Source organism: Lepidochelys kempii, chromosome 21 (assembly GCF_965140265.1).
Source record: "Lepidochelys kempii isolate rLepKem1 chromosome 21, rLepKem1.hap2, whole genome shotgun sequence".
NCBI lineage: Eukaryota > Metazoa > Chordata > Testudines > Cheloniidae > Lepidochelys > Lepidochelys kempii.
Window position 1 is genome coordinate 7,432,145 of NC_133276.1, and position 20,619 is coordinate 7,452,763.

At 44.9% G+C, this 20,619-nt stretch overlaps 2 protein-coding genes across 38 annotated transcripts in view; one reads left to right on the forward strand and one right to left on the reverse strand.

Annotated features, from left to right (window-relative positions):
- RBBP5 (RB binding protein 5, histone lysine methyltransferase complex subunit) overlaps window positions 1-11,740 on the forward strand; it is a 174,567-nt gene extending 162,827 nt beyond the window's left edge. Inside the window, exons 16-19 of one of the 4 annotated variants that reach the window (XR_012155823.1) lie at window positions 9,491-9,544; window positions 10,387-10,455; window positions 10,897-11,166; window positions 11,487-11,740. The gene's annotated coding sequence lies outside the window, so the exon portion shown is untranslated. Of the gene's footprint in view, window positions 1-9,490; window positions 9,545-10,386; window positions 10,456-10,690; window positions 10,835-10,883; window positions 11,167-11,486 lie in introns of all 4 variants that reach the window. The other 3 variants (XR_012155824.1, XR_012155821.1, XR_012155822.1) reach the window with 3 other exon arrangements.
- Window positions 1-20,619, reverse strand: part of NFASC (neurofascin) — a 187,600-nt gene that overhangs the window by 56,738 nt on the left and 110,243 nt on the right. For 24 of the 34 annotated variants that reach the window (XM_073319968.1, XM_073319973.1, XM_073319988.1 and 21 more), the window contains 9 exons: window positions 16,681-16,828; window positions 15,664-15,788; window positions 14,362-14,406; window positions 13,328-13,429; window positions 12,989-13,186; window positions 11,933-12,003; window positions 10,919-11,141; window positions 5,631-5,746; window positions 3,924-4,128 (listed from right to left, as the gene is read on the reverse strand). In XM_073319968.1, coding sequence (XP_073176069.1) covers window positions 3,924-4,128; window positions 5,631-5,746; window positions 10,919-11,141; window positions 11,933-12,003; window positions 12,989-13,186; window positions 13,328-13,429; window positions 14,362-14,406; window positions 15,664-15,788; window positions 16,681-16,828 — 1,233 coding nt within the window. The remainder of the gene's footprint in view (window positions 1-3,923; window positions 4,129-5,630; window positions 5,747-10,918; window positions 11,142-11,932; window positions 12,004-12,988; window positions 13,187-13,327; window positions 13,430-14,361; window positions 14,407-15,663; window positions 15,789-16,680; window positions 16,829-20,619) is intronic. The other 10 variants (XM_073319994.1, XM_073319993.1, XM_073319997.1 and 7 more) reach the window with 3 other exon arrangements.

Genomic DNA, 20,619 nt, shown 5'->3' on the forward strand with positions numbered 1-20,619 from the left:
AAGCGCTGGCAGTGGGGTGCTCAGGACTGGATGCAGGGGACTGTGGGTCAGGACTATGGGCACAGCTGGGGTGTGTGTGTGGGGAGCTCAGGCCTAGAATTGCAGAGGGGGGTTATGAGTGAGAGCCATTGGCAGAGCTGGGCGTGTTGGAGGTTTGGTGAGCTCTTGCCTGCCCTTCTCTCAGCACTGTTAGTGAGCGCCAAATCTCCCTGCAGAAGACAATAAGTGAGTAACTCATGCCCTGACACACAAAAGGTTTGCAGGTGCCTCCTGGGTTTTCAGATCAGCTTCTCATTGCTCTAAACCCCCACGACATCCCATCCTTGGCTGATAAATAAGTTGGAGAGCCCTGGGCTTGACTCAAAGCCCACTCGAGGCAATGGGAAGACTTAGTGAGTCCAGATCTTTGGATCAGCTCCATTTTGAAGAGGGTGGGGATTAGGAGGTGACCTCTGCCACATGGAAACCACTTCAGTTTCTCAGGAAATCATTTTCCAGCTGGTTTTTCAGACTGTCTCCCTCTCTCTCCTTAAATACCCATAGAGAGAGGTGTGGGATGCTGTATGGACTATAGATGACCATTTATAGCTTTTCCATTGATACTTTACATGGCATATCTTGTAAGATGCATTGCAATTGGGTAATATTGATATCAATAATATTATAATTTGCTAAGTATGATCTTGTTCATAGGAACGTATCATCTTTGTATTGTGAGTTAATAATATGTGATATCTGTATCTCAAACTTGTGCTGTTTCTGGGTGACACCCCCAGACAGATTGTCCTTGATAGGCAATTAAGCAGGCTAGATAATGCTGATGCCAATCAGCTATACAGTGAAGCTACTGAGAGAAGGCAGCCATTGATGAGTCAGCAGGACCTGTACTAGGGACATGCCTGTGGGCAGGGGACTCAAATGCTTTTCTGTGACCATGTGCTGTGAGCTTCTGTTTGGGACAGAGGATGTACAAGCCCCATAGGAAAGGCTATAAAAAGGCAGCTGCATAGTCTCTTTTCTTTTCAATCCTGCTTCTCACCTCTGCAGTAACTTCTCTATAAACTGAAGCTTTGAACAAAGGACTGAGACACCCATCCAAACTTTGGATGTGTTCCAGGGGGACTTTACAAGCCAGCAAACTCACCAGTACTGCTAAGAACCTGATATATGGACTCTGAAGTCATATATATGTATCTGATTGCTTTGACCATTTAACAACTCTGGTCTTCCCTTTCTTTTATAATAATCATTTAGCTTTAGATACTAAAAGAATGGCTGGCAGCATGGTATTTTGGGTAAGATCCAAACTAGCATTGATTTGGTAATGTGGCTAGCCTTTTAGGGATCAGAAGAACATTTTGTATAGCAAGTTTTAAATTCCCTTCTCACTTTAATGGACCTATTTGCTGGTGGGAGTAATTTCTTTTTTAGCCTCTTGATAACCAGTGTGGGGGATCAGGAGCACAGTTTGACTGGTTGGTGAATCTAACCAAAGTGTGAACCACCAGTCTTGGGGATAATCTGCCACAAGGGAGGATTTGGTGACCTAAGATGGCACCATCCAACACTTCCTTTGTAGTAACCACATTGTTCCTCTGGCTGCTGTGCTCCTAATAACTAACCCTCCAGCTGTTGCAGAGATGGGCATGGGTCTTGTGGGCTTTGGCCTATTTTTCATCCTTTTTGGGGTGCTCTTGTACTTTGACTCAGTGCTGCTGGCCTTTGGAAATGTGAATACCTCAAAACCTTGGCCCCCTTCCTTGCTATTCCTGAGGGCAAAATATAGCACTAGGCCAGGGGCCCAGACACCACAACCCCTCTGCAAACAGTCATGGCTCTCATGGTGGAGTGTGCCAGCCCTTTGGCCCGGTACAGCTTCCTATTATGAGAGGAACAGGGCTAGTCTCTGTTCAAATCCCACTCAGGTTTGTGTGACAAACTTGCTGGGTTTCAGTCCAGCTGTGCTGGTGTCCCCATCCTTACACTCACCACAATTGGTGCTAACTGATCCCCTTGTAGGCAACCTTGAAAGAGAAGCCAAGAATCAAATCACATGGAGACTAAACTATTATCTCCCTACTGGGGATGCTCCTTCCCAATCAGGGTTGAGACACATGGTGTTGGGGACCCTTGTATGGTGCAGCACATACCTTTGGGGTGAGTGGGGGGAGGGGAACTGAGCATTTCAGTCTCCAGGGAAGTCAGCCCAGCACTTCTCCTGCCAGGCACTCAAGTACTTCTAAAAGTTGTCTTGAATTTACAGATACAAATTAAGGGCTTGTCTACACATGGAAATTCATTCAGACTCAGGTAGGGTGTAAATTTAAGATTATCTATTCCTGATTAACTCCATGGATGGATGCTCTTATTCTGAACTAGTTTTAATCCACTCTGGAAACAGATTAATGAATTAGGAGTAAGATACAGTTACTCTGGGATAAGTGCATCCATGCATGGTGTTAATCCAGAATGGCTATTCTGGAATAACTCTCCATACAGATGAGTAACTATTAATGGAATGTTTCAGAGTAACAGCCGTGTTAGTCTGTATTCGCAAAAAGAAAAGGAGTACTTGTGGCACCTTAGAGACTAACCAATTTATTAGAGCATAAGATAGTGAGCTGTAGCTCACGAAAGCTTATGCTCTAATAAATTGGTTAGTCTCTAAGGTGCCACAAGTACTCCTTTTCTATTAATGGAATGATGTCAGACTGGAGGGAGGTCTCCAGTGGGATTCCACAGGTATCTGTTCTGGGTTGGGTGTTTAACATTTATAAATGATCTGGATGTAGGAATAAAGTACACTGATCAAACTTGCAGATGACACAAAGCTAAGGGGGGTTGTTAACACTTTGAAGAACAGAGCTAAAATTCAGAGGGATCTTGATTAAACTGGAGAACTGGGCTATAAGCAACAAAATGCAATTCAGTGAAGATAAATGTAAGATGCTACACTTAAGGAAGAAAAACCAAAAGCACAAATATAGAATAGGTGGTAACTGGCTTTTCAGCAGCACTGCTGACCAGGATTGGGGAATTGTGGTGGATCACAACCTCAGCATGAGTCAGCACTGTGCTACTGTTGCAAAAAAAAATAGTTTGGAGCATAGCATGCAAGTCATGGGAGATGATACTACTGCTCTCTACGTAGCCCTGGTTAGGCCTCAGCTGGAGTACGGTGTCCAGTTTTGGTCACCAATGTATAAAAAGGATGTAGAGAAACTGGAAAGGATCTAGAAACTAGTGACAAAGATGATCAAAGGGCTAGAATGCAGCTGTATGAGCAAAGGTTTAAGGAACTGGGTCTCTTTAGTTTGAAAAAGGAGACTAAGGGGGGAAATGATAGCAGTCTTCAAAGGCTGCCACAAAAAAGATGAAGTTGTTTTGCCACAGGAGGTGACAATGGCTTCAAATTACAGTGTAGTTGATGTAGATTAAATCTGAGGAGAACTTCTTAACTATGAAGAACAGCAGGACAATGGAATAGAGGCCTCAGGAGCTTGTGGAAGCTGCTTCACTGCCAGTTCCCAAAAGGAGGCTGGATAGTCCTCTGTCTCAGATGGTTTAGACCCAACAAATCCTGCATCTTGGCAGGGGGTTAGACCAGATGACTCTTATGGTCCCTTCTAACCCTATGATTCTATGGGTACCTCTGCCATTAGGAGCTACAGCAAGATGTACATACCTGTGCTCCAGGTAGAGAAATGCAGAGTGACAGCTTTGGCACCTTAGAGCTGCACCTGTCCTGCACAGGATAGGTGGCTCTGTTCATTTTTAAACTGGATCTGTGTCATTCTATGGAATTACCAAACGGGGCAGGAGGAATTTTAAGGCTCTAGGTCTGTACTGTGGAGCAGAGTTTTCCCAGCATGTGCACAAAGCATACAACAGTGTAGGCCTGCAAAAATTCCAGAAGAACCTACCTCCTTCAGGTGTTGTGAACTCCTTAATTTCACTCCGAGGCCCATCTCCTCTCCCGTTGACTACAACCATCTCCAGTTTGTAGTTGCTGTAAGGAAACAGCCGGGACACTAGGCCCCGTGGTCGGTCTCCAACAAAACCCACAGACTGCCTTTTTTTGGAGACCCACAGGTTCTTCAGCAAACTACTTTCTCTCCAGAAATAGGCCTTCAAGAAATATGTAGGGCAAGTGAAGCTTTTCCCATTCAGGTACAATTGGTTTTAATTAATAAAGCATAACAATTCTTTGCCTCTCAGTGCTTTAGAACAATTAATTAAGCCTCATAACTGCCCAGGAAGTAGGTCAGTAATATTATCTCCATTTTACAAATGCAGAAGCTGAGAAATGGTCAGGCTAAGTGATTTGCCCAAGGTCACAGTGAGTCAGCTGCAGAGATCAGGATGGAACTGAACAGTTCTGGTTCCAAGTCCTCAGCTCTAGGCAGAGAGCATTACCCCTCCGGATGAATTAGTAAATTTTAACTATAAAGAAAGGAAGAGGCTTAATATGTCCAGGCACAATTAAAAGTCTGAACTTGAAAAAGATGCTGATTCGAATCCCTACAAATATAGATATTTTTTAGATAGAAAATAGATATACAATGGTGCACAAGAGAGAGTAATGAAAATGAAGGCAGAATTCAAAGAATTTTCTATGAATATTGAATTCTTGGATTTGAAAGGTATGAACATGTACAGAATATGCCACCAACCTGTATTGCTAAATTCTCAAAAGCTTTTTCTATCAGATTTTTGACTAAGTCCAGACTTTTCTGCTTGTGATCAGGCATTGCAACTGGCACATGAGATTATTAGCAGCACATATGTTTGATAAAGGACAGTTGTTGCAATGACTATACAGTATATTTAGCTCTATACTTTCTTTAGTTTTCCGTTAGTATGGTTTGTTTTAAATCTTGACCAGAGCAAATCCAGATAGCATTTATTAAGACTGTCTACATTAGGGATGACACAAATAGTATATTGGTATCTAAGGATTCTTTCTCCTCCTCCCCCCTTCTCCCATGAAAACCATGCAAATTGCATAATGCTGAAAGGGTGTAACTGAACAGTTCTACAGACAGGAGTTGTCTTATTTAGGTATAATACAAGCAGCAGCAATAACCTTACTTAGCAGTGGCCACCTTTAGGGGTGGGGAAAGTAGTACTGTTTATATGGCTCATGTATATATGGCCCTACTGTAGGGCTCAGTGATGTGGGCACCGAACAGACTCTTTTCTGACTGTAAGAGCAGAGACTCCAATAAGTAGCACATATTAGGCTGTGCATGTTTGCATATGCAGGACTAAGTCTCATTACAAGACCAAATCCTACTCTCACTCAGGTCTGAGTATTGCCATTGATGTTCAATGGCAGCAGAATCTGGCCCTAAATCAGCCCCTGCAAACAAGATCTCCATAGATCTTGTTTTCCAGTCATTAAACAAAAGCCAGTCTGTGTGTTTCTTTAGTCTTCAACACACAGGTGTTATTCCAGAATGGCTAGGCATGATCACTAATGTGCCCACATAATAGCACCCAAGCTTATTAGGCCCAACTTACTGTTTTATGTCATCCCCACTGCATACTGGCCACATTTCCAGGTCACCCTTTGTGAGCAAGGTTAGCTGTATTAATAGTCAGTATCCAAACAATTTGGTTTTGCTCACTCTGTATTCCTTAAGTTGTCCCTGGATGGTATCCGGGTATACTCTGCTCCATTGGAGACTGACTGCTGTGCTGTTTATAACTTTTAGCCTAATATCAGTGGGGGCAGCCTTGGGATCTAAGCATTCAGGAATAAAGCAAAGTGTAGATTAGGCACACATTGGGTTGGTGGTTTTTAATTCCAACAGTAGTCTACACCCCCTTTCTTTCTGAAGATTACCTCCTGCAATTCCTGCTAGGCAGGTTTTTGAGGCATTTTGTTTTTCATTCTAGAGTCATCTTGGGGTAAATATAATCAGACTTGCAAAAGCCCCTGCTGCCACCTTGTGGCATTCAGGAGCAGTTCTGCCTATGTTAGAATATTTGCAGGAAGACAGGATCTCATTTGTGCAGTTATCCCAACAAAAAGTCACAATCTTGTCACACTTCAAGGATTTCCACATCTGATGTAACAAAACAGCAGGAGCCAGTCAATTCTAGAGTTCTTGCTTAAACTACTTAGTTACTTAAGGGATGAATGTGTGTCCCACTGCCATGCAGTAAATATACCCAGATAATGAAGCAATATACAGATTTACCTCCCTAACACCTTTCATCTGAAGATTTCAAAGTATTTTCCTACACTAGCAGGGAGCTGTGAAGTATTACATATCCAAGGCACAGAGGTCAAAATCCACTTCAGGTGTGTACCCTTCTCTCCTCTCCTCCTCGTGTGCCCCACCCCCCCCACAGTCAGTGGCAGAGTTGGGAATCCAGTCCAAGAATCTCTGTTCGGAGACCTTTGCTCTAACCATTAGTCAGTACAGCCAACTTTCTAAAGAGAATGGTTTAAAAATGTTTCCCATTATATGCTAGTATTCTTTTTGGCTGTGCCAGATAAAGGAATTACTTCCTTGTTTAACAAGATCTTGCTAATTTTAGGAATCTTAGATTTTGAAAAGGGCAATAGCTCATGTTCAACCATGGGCCAGATTCTCAGCTGGTGTGACTTGGCATTGCTTCACTGAAGCCAGTGAAGCTCTTCAGATTTACACACCAGCTGAGGAGCTGATCCAGTGTGTCCACAATCCAACAAGACTCTGCTGTTTGGAAGCAACAACACTGGATCAGTGCAAGGCAGAGTATCCAGCTGTCATGCAACATGTTGACCATTTAACAATTCCCCCAATAAACACTGATGCAGCCACATTTCTCAACACCGATTGTTTGCGTGTTTTTAAACTGGCTAGCCCTCTCCCCTCTTAGTTTTAAAGGATCCCAGCTGTCTTTGTGCCTTGAATGCAGCTACTGCACTAGCATGGCTTGGAAGCATGCCTGTCTAAGTTGTGTGCTCTAGGATGGCTCAGAAGCTAACAGAGTGAGGTGCAAGGTGACTTACATGAGAGAGCAGGTGCAAATGAGTCTGAGTCCAGCTTACCCAAAGTTGGATCCCAACAGGCCAGCTCCTCCGCTGGCGTCAACTGGAACTCCAGTGAATTCTCTAAAGCTATGCTGGTTCACACCAGCGGATGATCTGGCACAGTGTCCTTAAGTGATCGTCCTCTTCCAGATCTAGACTAATCTGGTACTCCTGAGACTTTCTGACCAGGAAGGTTCTGAATCTAGGGGATACTTGGGTTGCTCCTGGCGGTGCCTCTCCAGGAGGGAACAATGTGTTACAATCTGTCAGCCACTCATGGTGTTGCTGTGCGATCACTCCTGATCCATTTAACAGCAGCACTTCCCTCAGGCCTCTGCAATGGATCAGCTACTTTGAGAAGCAAGCATGCAATTGGTTGCCCCTCTCTGCTTCCATTACAGGTTAGGACTGACTGGGTCAGTCTGTCACAAACTTAGCGGTCTGCTGCAGCACTCGCTTTATGGACTTCCTCTGACCTGATGGGGAGGAACCCTGTGCCTGGGTGGGTGGAGTCAGGCCTGGCTCACCCCACCCACAGGAAGTATAAAAGGTAGAGCCTCCAGTTCAGTTGGAGCTGAGCCTGGGAAGGAGACACTTATCTTGCTTGCTGCTAGGCCTCTGACTTCACTGCTGACCCTGAGGAGATGCTGGCTATCTACCCCAGAGAGACAGGACACCCAGGGAGCTGAGGTACCAAACAAAGGGGTAGTTGGAAGTAGCCCATAGAGACTAGATTGTTTTTGGGTTGGGTTTGCCTGAATCCAGGCCAGCATGTTTCAGGCAGATCTCTGCTGACCCCGTGGTGGATGCTTGACCACTGTTAGGTCCTTGGGCTGGGACCTGGTGGAGTAGGATGGGCCTGGGCTCCCTGGTGGCAACCTCCCCACGGTAGGCCAAGAGGCCTATGTTTGTCTTCTGTCTGTCAGAGCTTGGTGCTGTGCTGTGCTCTGCCTGAGGCCCTAAGCCCCTAGACTGTTGGGTGCTCCTCCCTGCCAAGAGGGTCAGGGGCTAGCCCCTGATTCACTAATTCCCCCTGATATGAGGCAGTGATCTGGCCTAACTAGGACCCAGAGGGGGAGGGATGACCACCACTACATTACACAACAGCAGAACAACCCTTTGCTTTCACAGCCAATCATCTAGATTTACATGGTAATGAAGAATGGTGCAGAAGATCTTTGTTCACTCAGTACAGACTAGCTTTCCAATGGGGAAATGCACTTGCTTTGGTTTCACTGTAGCTTGTATAAGAACTTCTGATCTCTGCTGGAATACTCATTTAAAACTACTGCACCCACCCATTGGAGAATCTCAACGGACATCCCTAGCAAAAGTGATTGGTGGTGAGATTCAGAAAGGATGGAGCACACCTATCCTCTGAATCACCTTCTCTTAAAGGTGTCATGTGAGGCACCCCCCATCACTAGTCACCGCTGAAAATTATTGGAGGAAGAAAGCTTGTAATTAGGGCTAGATGCAGGAGTCACTAGGCAAGTTTCCATGGCTTCCTTTATGCCAGATGTCAAACTAAAAAGGATCATTATAGTCATCTAGCCTTAATCTAACATTATGTATTTAATGTGCAAGAGTTAGCCATTTACAAAAAACATACTATATCTTGTGGCAGAAACTGCTCCCCAAAACAACCAGTTTATGGGGGGAAAGGGAAAACTGGGCAATAAGACATAACTTGCAGTAAAGCCATCCCAACAAAGCAAGAGCCAAGTTTAGTTTGCCAGAAAAACTATTAAAGACTTTTGCAATAGGAATTAAGTTATCTGAAGCTTTAGACAAGATAGTCTGGTGATTTCAGGACCAAGGACAGAGCAGCCCCTTAAAGGCCAATGGGATTTTTTTTCCCTCTCTAGAAACATTTTTCACTAGTGCACTTTGCAGTAGGAGAGGAAATGGAAAATGTCTAAGGTAAGCAGAGATTCCTAAGGCCTATCCCAGGGAGGGAGTGGTATGGTCCCTTGGAGGTTTGAATTGGTTGAAGTGCTTGAGGCTCTAGCTTGCACAGCTCTAATATTGATTGGCACTGCAGCAGGTCAGTCAAAAAGCCTGTGGAACAAGGTGGACATATAACATTATAAATGGTACTTAGCACAAGTTAGTTGGGTCAGAGGAAACTCTTCTGCATCACCATTTAATTATACACAGCAGAAGAATCTGCTCTTTCTAGTGTGCTCACCCAGGGAGTGAAGCAAATAAACGCCGATGGCCTCTAATGGATGCTGGGTATACAGCACTAACCCTGCAATGGCTGAGCTGTACAAAAGTCTTTCAGCAGCATGGCCACAAAACCCAACATTTGATTTGCTACTGTTAAAGCAGCCCCAGTTATGTGCCTGAGAAGCCTTTGAAAAAGCTAAGGCCACACTAGCCCATTAAGATGTTGCTCAGCTTATACATGTATTACCCCCCAAGAATGTTCAGGCTGTTTGGTTTTTTGTCTCATCCTAGGTCAAAAGCAGATGTTGGCCACTCTGAATCACACACAAGAACAATAAGCTGAAGGTAAAGATACTGTTATCAGGGGGGGCTTGGGAGCGAAGTAAAAGCACTCCTAAAGTTAGCATCTTTAGAGAGAAACTATTGGAACAAACCTATCCAGTAGTTTAGCCCATTGCATTCACCAGGGGCATGTGCAGGATCTAGTGTCCATACTTAGATTGTTTCCCATCTTTTTAGAATTATCCCAGTCATTTAGGGAGCTAAATAATGAGATCTAGTTTCAAAGAACAGAACTCTCCAAGACCAAATCTCACTTTAGTTTAGCTCCAGCAAGACACACATTCAGGTGTATTTGAGTCCCTGCAGTCCCCAATGTCTACTTTAAACTGAGAGAAATACCTTAAGGCACAAAGCTGGCAACTGTGCAGCATGACAGTGGTGTGGTGTGTGTGTAAGGCAATCTAAGCTGTATTCTTTAAGTTCCTTACCTATCCCTGGCTCTGCCTCTTGAAGCTTGTGGCCAAGAGCAGGGGATGTTAGGATTGAGTTTATTTTTCCCCTTTGTAGTAGTACCGCCCATACTTTGTGCTCTGAGCTCAGCCAGTCAGGGGGAGGTGGTCCTTGTGCTATTCCAGGTGACCTTTTGTGGAACTCCTTTTCAGAAGTGCTGAGCCCATAGCCCCAACAACAATCCTAGCAGGAGTTCAAGGCAAGACTCCCCATCATGTGGTGCAATAGAGTTGGAACTAAAATACTTTCTCTTTAAAAATGTCACAGTTCAGAGCACCCATCTGTTGCAGGCAGTGAAACCACTAGGAGATAAACATGCAAGTAGCTATAATGGTAAATTTTAATTATCTAAAGCCATGGCACAGCAATCTAATCCATGATTTCCCTCTGACCAGCATGCAAGATTATGACCTAATTAACCTACACTTCCCTCAGAGCAGAGGGAGGAGTTACCTGCAGCTCAGGTCGGCACCCATACTAAATACAGATGTGGCATCACAAGTTCTCTCAGAACCCTGGGTAACGCCTACCAGAGTTGCGATCACACCTCTCAGTTCAACCACTACTTTGCCCAGCTGTGCCTTTCATCCAAGGGCCAAAACACCCAAACTCAAACCTCCTTGCCCACATCACTCTCAGAAGCGATGTAGTCCAGTTTGCACAAATGGAGGCTAAGTAATTTGGCTTGGGGCTCCACAGGGATTTTGGTGACAGCTAGGAATGGAACCTGAAGAGTTGTCTTCTCCTCCTCAAATCACCTGGAACTGGATTGCTGTGACACACCAAGCCTGGCTCTAAGGGTGTCCACCCTGAGCTGCAATGTAGCTTTTCCATCTCCAGTAGGTGAGGAAATCTTGGCTAACTTTCACTTTTCTTTTCCCCTCCCCTACAGTAACACTTAATAGCTCTGGCTAGGAAAATACTCACAATCTTCCCCTGAGTAGCCGATGATGACGTCAGGCTCTGGAGCTCTCCCGAAGTCGTTCTCTGCCTGCACTTTGATCTCATAGGGCACATAGATGGGTGTATTCCAGACAACATGCCTTGTGGTTCTCACCGTCTCATTGCTCCAGCTGTCCCGCGTATCCCTTTGCCTCCAGTTGACTATGTACCTGAGGTTGGGCCCATAAGCTTGGGTTGCGTTCAGCGGCTTAATGGATGAAAAGATAAGTAAGGTATTTACACTGCACAATACAGGCATGAACAAAAAGCTGCAATTTATCCCTCCCCCACACCAGACTTTGGCTTAATTCCTGGTGACTGCTGTGTAGGTCCAGGCAGGATGTACATCTGCTTCAGGAACGAAAGTCTGTTTATAATTATCCTCCTCTCAAGCTTCCTTCAAGAAGCAAGCCACAGAGTAATTCTTTATGTACCCTGGAAAATTTAGGAGTGACACTTTGCCTTCAATTATTCTTTAGGCAAGAGAGGTAAAACCTGATTCTCAAGGAACTGCCCCTAACCACTTTTCTTTTGCTTCCATTCCTGTGAACAGATCTTGGAGACCAACCTCCTCCCTAATGCAACACCTGAGTACAGGCTTCTGCAGGAAGACTGAAGACATCGCTGTCTATCACTTGCACCTCCAAGGAGCGAGTCAACAATGGTGTTAGAGTACTGTCACTGTTTCTGAACTGAGTAACAAAATGCTCATGCTTGTGTAACTTTCACCTTAGACTCGTGTCTTAAATGAGTAAGCTCTTTGGAATGTGTCTTTCTGGGTGCTATTAAAACAAACAATCAAAATTGCATGGGAATTGATGTATTCCAGCAGCTACCTAGAATGTAAAGGGAAGAGCATGAGGAGTGATTTAAATATACTCACCTTAAGAAGGCTGATGCACTGAGAGAAATCGTGATATATATATTATCTAAGCCCATTGAAATAAAATGTCATCCAGCTCTAAATAAATACTCTGGCACCCAAAAAATTAAACTCACAGTCCAAGTTATCTCCATGTTGTTTTTTTGAGTCCCTGCTCCTCGAACTCCTGTTGGGTTGATTTCTGGACCTGAAATCCACATAAAAATCTTGTCTTACAATGTTGAAAATGTAGGCATTTAAAAGCCCTGCACAGAGTAAACTGGTTATTAATACACAATGAGCAGCCTAATTTGCCTGAATTGGCTTCCAAATATCTAGTCCTATATGTTTAGAAGGTGCCTTCTGTGTTAATCAAAAGCTGAGGGATGTATTGATTATTCTTGTTCAGATTTACTTAACAGATGTCAATTGAAAATGAGTAGGCCCTAAGCAGCCAAAAACCCAGAGATTTAGGTTCATAAGCACCTTGTGCTAAACACACAGAGGGCATTCAAAAATGAGCTATACTGCATTGCATTGCACTGCACACCCAGCCTGTTCTGGGATCTTTGCCAAAACTTGAATAGTGGAGGGAGTTAGCAGTTCTGGGAGCATGCCTCCCTGCTCTGAGCTCAGCTGGCTAGCCTATGATGCAGAGTCTACACTACTTATTTAAGTGTGCTCATCTACAGGGGCTGGGGGGAGCCACTGCCAGCTGCAGTGTAAACAGGCCTAGTGTCAAACTTTCAAAGAAGCTTCCTGCAGGAGGAGGGGATGAAGGATTTTCCTCCTTTCTGCAGTTGCAGCATCATGGAAAGATTGATTTGTTTTGAGGAATACCCCCCTCTAAGCAGCTTACACTGGAAAAATTACCCACCTTAGCTCTTTCAACTTGAATTTTGCTACTGTGCACAGGGCTTAACCAAATACATCATTCATCCCAACCCATTAGTACATGGATTAAGTTCTGCTCTCAGTCATATTATTCTGGCTTTACAGTACTGTAGCCAAGAGCAGTATCTAGCCCTGTGAGTTCAACACCCATGGAAAATGGGCTTGTAAAAGAAACTCACCTAATGTCTGATTTCTGACATGACAGATGAAAGCCATTCAGAGAGCAAAGCAGTACATGGCTGAGATTGGCAGCAAAACCACAACAGTGAGTTAAATGGAACTTGACTCCAAGTACTTACTTGCCCCAATAGTATGGTATCGTTCAGAAGGAAGGCTGGGCAGGCTGCTCCCAACTTCATTCACAGCGATCACTCGGAACTGGTAGTTGACATAGGGTGAGAGGCGCAGAACAGCTGAGTTAACGCTCCCTGGATAACGGGAATGGTTATGCCACGACCCAGGCTGGAACTTGTCCTCTTCAAACTGAACCACATAATCTAGACAGGAGAGAGATGGTAGGTCAGGTTAATGGCAGGGTTTCTCCCAACTCCCAGAGAAAGAGAGACTTTTGTTAACAAAAACAATAGCTTGACAAATACAGCCTGGTCTGGTGTTAGAGGGGAGGGGTGAGCACCAACCTGTGATTGGGCTGTTATTGTCATCACCAGGTATCCATGTCAAGCGCACACTCCTTTCCGCCAGGTCTGTCAGCTCCAGGTCACGAGGCCGCTCAGGTCGTTCTATTGGCAAAGTAACAACCAAAGTTTGGCTCCTTTGGCAATCCCACTGAAAGTCAATGAGAACTGAACACCTAATGCCTTGGGTGCCTTTGAGAGTTCTGTCTAACTCTCAAAGGCAGCAGTGAGAAAGTCATTGGCAGCAGCTGCATGTGACAGGAGTTGTTTCCATTCAGTTCTTAGCAGAGAAGTGTGTTTTCTTAATCTGAAAAAATATAGTGCCCTTCAGCAGGGCTCTTTGTGGGAGTGCAGTTGGCCTTTCCAGGATATATTGATGGGGCTGGCACTGCCCAAGAATGTAGTGTATGAAGATTAAAAAAACCCTCTACATTCAAATGTAGAAAGAGGTGTGCATACATAGAACAAAGGCATCAAACCTAAGGAAAAACATGGTGGGTTATATACTGTATGGATAGTGGACTGACAAAAAGACAAGGAAAACAAACCACATTTGTTCTTGTAGAGCAAGGTCATAAGACTCTACACTCTTGGGTCACCTTCCTTTTAGAGGGAGAGCCATTAATTAAGAGAAGCCATGCAAGTAACTAACTATTTTCACCCCCAATTTACTGATAGGGAGAGTGAGGCAGTGACTTGGCCAATGTCCCAGAAGATCAGTGGCAGAACTAGGTTTCCTAACTCCCCATTCAGGGACTTACTACAGGCAAGGTGGCGGTGGCAGAGTGATACTATTCTTGTGCTATACCATACTGCACCTTGACATCCAGACAACCATTACAAAAATACCACAGCAACTTTCTGCTCATGGTTAGTTGTGACAACCCTTAGAAATAACATGCCGTAGCAGGCTTTGGAGCGTCTTTTCAACCCCTCCAGCCCTACATTTCCCATTAGAGTTATTGCAAAGGCCAAACAAAACAAAGCATATACAAATAAAAGGGTTTCAATAAACCAAACTGATTAGTGGTGATTACCTTTGGGTAAGGCTGTCATACGATTAGTTGGAGCAGACACGACAGCTGCAAGGTAAGACATTGGCTGTTAACGGAGTTAGTTTACTGATTAAACTTGGCTCATCAAAGGGGCATGTAGTAAAAACAAGTTAGAGGCGGATTCCATTTCCCCCAGTGTGGGATCCAGTGAGCATCAGTACTTGTAGCCTGCCCCCTAGAGACTCAGAGGGGCTCCCATAACCTCTAATCCATTTTGTGCTGGCTGCACATGGGAGAAACAAACGAGTTAATTAGCTTAAGCACAATTATTTGTTAAAAAAAATGGAAAAATCAAATTTAGCTGAGTGATTAGGGATGCAGGATCCTTATGGCATGCTGAGTGAGCCAGCAATACATTCAACGTCGATTTAAACAGGCGCAGGCTCTTCAAGAGGTTTCTAATAGTTGAGAACTAAGGGTAGATGAGCCTCAACATGGAGTTCAAAGTTTGAGAGTAGGTCTAGCGGCCACAAACCCAATCCCAGTCTATAAAACCCATTTCCCCTGTACTTTAAATCCATTCCTCCCCCTGCCAAAAAGGGAGATTCATTACCACTTCCACCTGGAGCAAAGCCTGTAGGACTAGGGCATGTTTCCTCTCTCTCCCACTATAGCTTAGCATCTAAATAAGGGGCCTGATTTTCAAAGGTCATGAGCAGCTTGAATTCCTGTTGACTTCAATTGGAATTGCAGATGTCTAACTCCACTGAAGAGCAGACCTCTTATTTGGATGCCTAACCTTACGCACCCATGTTTGAGAATTTTTGGCTCCATATAGGAATTGATTTCTTTCCCCCTCAGCTCCTTTCAACTCAGTCTCTCTGTACTTGATTTCCACGTGGCTTATTTCTCCTTATGTATTCTGTCTTTTCCTCTCTTCCCCTTTATTTTCAGTATCTGCTGAATTGGAAGGTTCAATTGCAACATTAGAGCAGGTTTGAAATGAGGCTGCATGTATTCACTAAGTCCCATTAAGACACTGGTGGAGAAACTAACCATTTTTACTACACTACTTTGCTTAAGAAGCTCACAGCAAACCTACGTAAAACCACTGATAGCTATGGCAATAAGGGCTTGACCTACAAAAGTATTAGATTACATTAAATGTTAAACATTTTTTAAATTTCACTGTGTCTGATCATGCATTACCCAAGTTTGGCTGTGAGAACTTGACATGAATAATCAGTCTGTACTAACAAACCAATGCCTTTAGTTCTATTACTTTGCTTTCTATGAGGCTCCAATCTCTGGGTTAGTAGTAAATTCAAGTGGAAGAATGGTTACCTAGCACGGTGAGGAATGCTTTGGCGGAGTCTTTGTCCAGTTCAGTACTGGCTACACATGTATAATCTCCTTGATCTTTTTCAGCCACACCATAGATTATCAAACCGTCATCTTCCTTCTTCATCCTTGAAAGGATACAATTGATAACAAAAACACACGGTGTTAGGATTTTGTCCTAACCTATGTGAAAAGTCCCATTGGATTCCATAGGACTATTTGCATGAGTAAGTCTAGCTGGGTTTGACTCATGTTTTACATTCATCAGGACAGGGATGTACTTTTCATTCTGTTTGTTGTTTTTTGTATATTTTGTCCAGGGCAAATGCATAATCTATCCATCCAGGTATTCAGACTGAACTTATTCCCATGGCATCAGAGTCTCTACAGTGCTGTATAGCTATACATTACTAAGCAGATGCAATAATCCTAGCAGGCCAGGAGATGGAATCAGATTCTTCTATGGGAACAAATTTCTGACCAGGGAACAGTTTGAGTCCCATGATCAAAAGCTCATTTCCTTTTCTCCAGATGGGAGACAGAGATTGGGAAAGGGGAACTGCAATTGTACTGGCACAGTAGATCAAAGCAGACAAGTATTAATTCTGAAATAGTTTGTAGTTATTAAACCAAGATACTTTATTGAGATTCTTAAAAAACAAACACTGATTTCCATCTTTTTGATATTTTTATATAAATGAAACCTGAGATCAAAAAGTCTCGCGTAACTATCAAATCAATTCCAAATTGCTAGTCACTTTCTATTTGAAGGAGCTAACACCACAGAAATGTAGCACCACTCAGTGTCGAATCATAGGGACACTGGGGATTCTATGCATACTCTCCCCCTCCGGGTTGAATGTGAGAAATGCTGTCTGGGCTGTGAAACCAGACCAATTGTTTACACGCACTGGCTCTTGAAATGAGCTTCCTATAAAGACAGAGCGAAGAGTAATACTATTTTGGGAGACAGAAGGAGCGTGTAACTACAGATATACAGTCATATGCCAGTGCACAGACCTGTTTCCAATGTACAGAGGTGTATCATCTTTCAGCCAGGCGACTGTGAGTTTCAGCGTAGAGTCATGTTTTATACGGCAGTCTAATCGAACCATGGAGCCCCTCTTTACAATCAGATCTTCTGGCCCTCTCACGATCCTAGTTGGGTCTGCAAAGAATCACAAGATGTCACTTGTAGGCATATAACAGTAGGGTCTATAGCTCGGTACCCAGACCAAAGGGGAGATGGAGTGTGACTTGTAAAAGTCAGGCATATGTGGACGTGTGCCAAATGCCACAAGCCATCCAGCTGGCCACACTCTCCATTACTTACAAGTACCTGCTTATAAGCTGGGTAATTTAGTATCACTCTACCTATCTTACACTCAGCAACGCACCTTCCCTTTAATACAAACGGACATGATCTAAAACAGGATTTTTGAGTCAAAGGGCATTTCACTAGGAAAGCGAAGCCACAACAGAAACTGTTTGCTTTACTCAAACGTTTCATTGCTGCTTGAACTGTGACCTTGCTCGACTCATGCGCATCTTTTGTGTGTTTCAATGTGCCTGGTATTTATCTCATGCTCTAGGCAGCTCATCATGTTTAAAAAACAAAATAAAGTCCTCAGACAGTCATTCAGATCTTCAAGTATCCAACCACATAATTCTGATATGTCTGGGGCGAGAAAGCAGAAGGAGACTCCGCTGGTTGGAAGGCATGAGATGCGCTGTCCTGAGGTTGGGGGTTCCACGACCACCACCCCCAAGAGGAGAAGGCGGGTGGTGGTGGTCGGGGACTCTCTCCTCCGGGGGACTGAGTCATCTATCTGCCGCCCTGACCGGGAAAACCGAGAAGTCTGCTGCTTGCCAGGGGCTAAGATTCGTGATGTGACGGAGAGACTGCCGAGACTCATCAAGCCCTCGGATCGCTACCCCTTCCTGCTTCTCCACGTGAGCACCAATGATACTGCCAAGAATGACCTTGAGCGGATCACTGCGGACTATGTGGCTCTAGGAAGAAGAATAAAGGAGTTGGAGGCGCAAGTGGTGTTCTCGTCCATCCTCCCCGTGGAAGGAAAAGGCCTAGGTAGGGAGCGTCGAATCGTGGAAGTCAACGAATGGCTACGCAGATGGTGTCGGAGAGAAGGCTTTGGTTTCTTTGACCATGGGATGGTGTTCCATGAGGGAGGAGTGCTGGGTAGAGACGGGCTCCATCTTACGAAGAGAGGGAAGAGCATCTTTGCCAGCAGGCTGGCTAACCTAGTGAGGAGGGCTTTAAACTAGGTTCACCGGGGGAAGGAGACCAAAGCCCTGAGGTAAGTGGGAAAGCGGGATACCGGGAGGAAGCACAGGCAGGAATGTCTGTGAGGGGAGGGCTCCTGCCTCATACTGGCAATGAGGGGCGATCAACAGGTTATCTCAAGTGCTTATATACAAATGCACAAAGCCTTGGAAACAAGCAGGGAGAACTGGAGGTCCTGGTGATGTCAAGGAACTATGACGTGATCGGAATAACAGAGATTTGGTGGGATAACTCATATGACTGGAGTACTGTCATGGATGGTTATAAACTGTTCAGGAAGGACAGGCAGGGCAGAAAAGGTGGGGGAGTAGCACTGTATGTAAGGGAGCAGTATGACTGCTCAGAGCTCCGGTACGAAACTGCAGAAAAACCTGAGTGTCTCTGGATTAAGTTTAGAAGTGTGTGCAACAAGAGTGATGTAGTGGTGGGAGTCTGCTATAGACCACCGGACCAGGGGGATGAGGTGGATGAGGCTTTCTTCCGGCAGCTCACGGAAGCTACTAGATCACATGCCCTGATTCTCATGGGTGACTTTAATTTTCCTGATATCTGCTGGGAGAGCAATACAGCGGTGCATAGACAATCCAGGAAGTTTTTGGAAAGCGTAGGGGACAATTTCCTGGCGCAAGTGCTAGAGGAGCCAACTAGGGGGGGCGCTTTTCTTGACCTGCTGCTCACAAACCGGGTAGAATTAGTGGGGGAAGCAAAAGTGGATGGGAATCTGGGAGGCAGTGACCATGAGTTGGTTGAGTTCAGGATCCTGACGCAGGGAACAAAGGTAAGCAGCAGGATACGGACCCTGGACTTCAGGAAAGCAGACTTCGACTCCCTCAGGGAACAGATGGCCAGGATCCCCTGGGGGACTAACTTGAAGGGGAAAGGAGTCCAGGAGAGCTGGCTGTATTTCAAGGAATCCCTGTTGAGGTTACAGGGACAAACCATCCCGATGAGTCGAAAGAATAGTAAATATGGCAGGCGACCAACTTGGCTTAATGGTGAAATCCTAGCGGATCTTAAACATAAAAAAGAAGCTTACAAGAAGTGGAAGGTTGGACATATGACCAGGGAAGAGTATAAAAATATTGCTCGGGCATGTAGGAATGTTATCAGGAGGGCCAAATCGCACCTGGAGCTGCAGCTAGCCAGAGATGTCAAGAGTAACAAGAAGGGTTTCTTCAGGTATGTTGGCAACAAGAAGAAAGCCAAGGAATGTGTGGGCCCCTTACTGAATGAGGGAGGCAACCTAGTGACAGAGGATGTGGAAAAAGCTAATGTACTCAATGCTTTTTTTGCCTCTGTTTTCACTAACAAGGTCAGCTCCCAGACTGCTGCGCTGGGCATCACAAAATGCGGAAGAGATGGCCAGCCCTCTGTGGAGATAGAGGCGGTTAGGGACTATTTAGAAAAGCTGGACGTGCACAAGTCCATGGGGCCGGACGAGTTGCATCCAAGAGTGCTGAAGGAATTGGCGGCTGTGATTGCAGAGCCACTGGCCATTATCTTTGAAAACTCGTGGCGAACCGGGGAAGTCCCGGATGACTGGAAAAAGGCTAATGTAGTGCCAATCTTTAAAAAAGGGAAGAAGGAAGATCCTGGGAACTACAGGCCAGTCAGCCTCACCTCAGTCCCTGGAAAAATCATGGAGCAGGTCCTCAAAGAATCAATCCTGAAGCACTTGCATGAGAGGAAAGTGATCAGGAACAGCCAGCATGGATTCACCAAGGGAAGGTCATGCCTGACTAATCTAATCGCCTTTTATGATGAGATTACTGGTTCTGTGGATGAAGGGAAAGCAGTGGATGTATTGTTTCTTGACTTTAGCAAAGCTTTTGACACGGTCTCCCATAGTATTCTTGTCAGCAAGTTAAGGAAGTATGGGCTGGATGAATGCACTATAAGGTGGGTAGAAAGCTGGCTAAATTGTCGGGCTCAACGGGTAGTGATCAATGGCTCCATGTCTAGTTGGCAGCCGGTATCAAGTGGAGTGCCCCAAGGGTCGGTCCTGGGGCCGGTTTTATTCAATATCTTCATAAATGATCTGGAGGATGGTGTGGATTGCACTCTCAGCAAATTTGCAGATGATACTAAACTGGGAGGAGTGGTAGATACGCTGGAGGGGAGGGATAGGATACAGAAGGACCTAGACCAATTGGAAGATTGGGCCAAAAGGAATCTGATGAGGTTCAATAAGGATAAGTGCAGGGTCCTGCACTTAGGACGGAAGAACCCAATGCACAGCTACAGACTAGGGACCGAATGGCTAGGCAGCAGTTCTGCAGAAAAGGACCTAGGGGTGACAGTGGACGAGAAGCTGGATATGAGTCAGCAGTGTGCCCTTGTTGCCAAGAAGGCCAATGGCATTTTGGGATGTATAAGTAGGGGCATAGCGAGCAGATCGAGGGACGTGATCGTTCCCCTCTATTCGACATTGGTGAGGCCTCATCTGGAGTACTGTGTCCAGTTTTGGGCCCCACACTTCAAGAAGGATGTGGATAAATTGGAGAGAGTCCAGCGAAGGGCAACAAAAATGATTAGGGGACTGGAACACATGAGTTATGAGGAGAGGCTGAGGGAGCTGGGCTTGTTTAGCCTGCAGAAGAGAAGAATGAGGGGGGATTTGATAGCTGCTTTCAACTACCTGAAAGGGGGTTCCA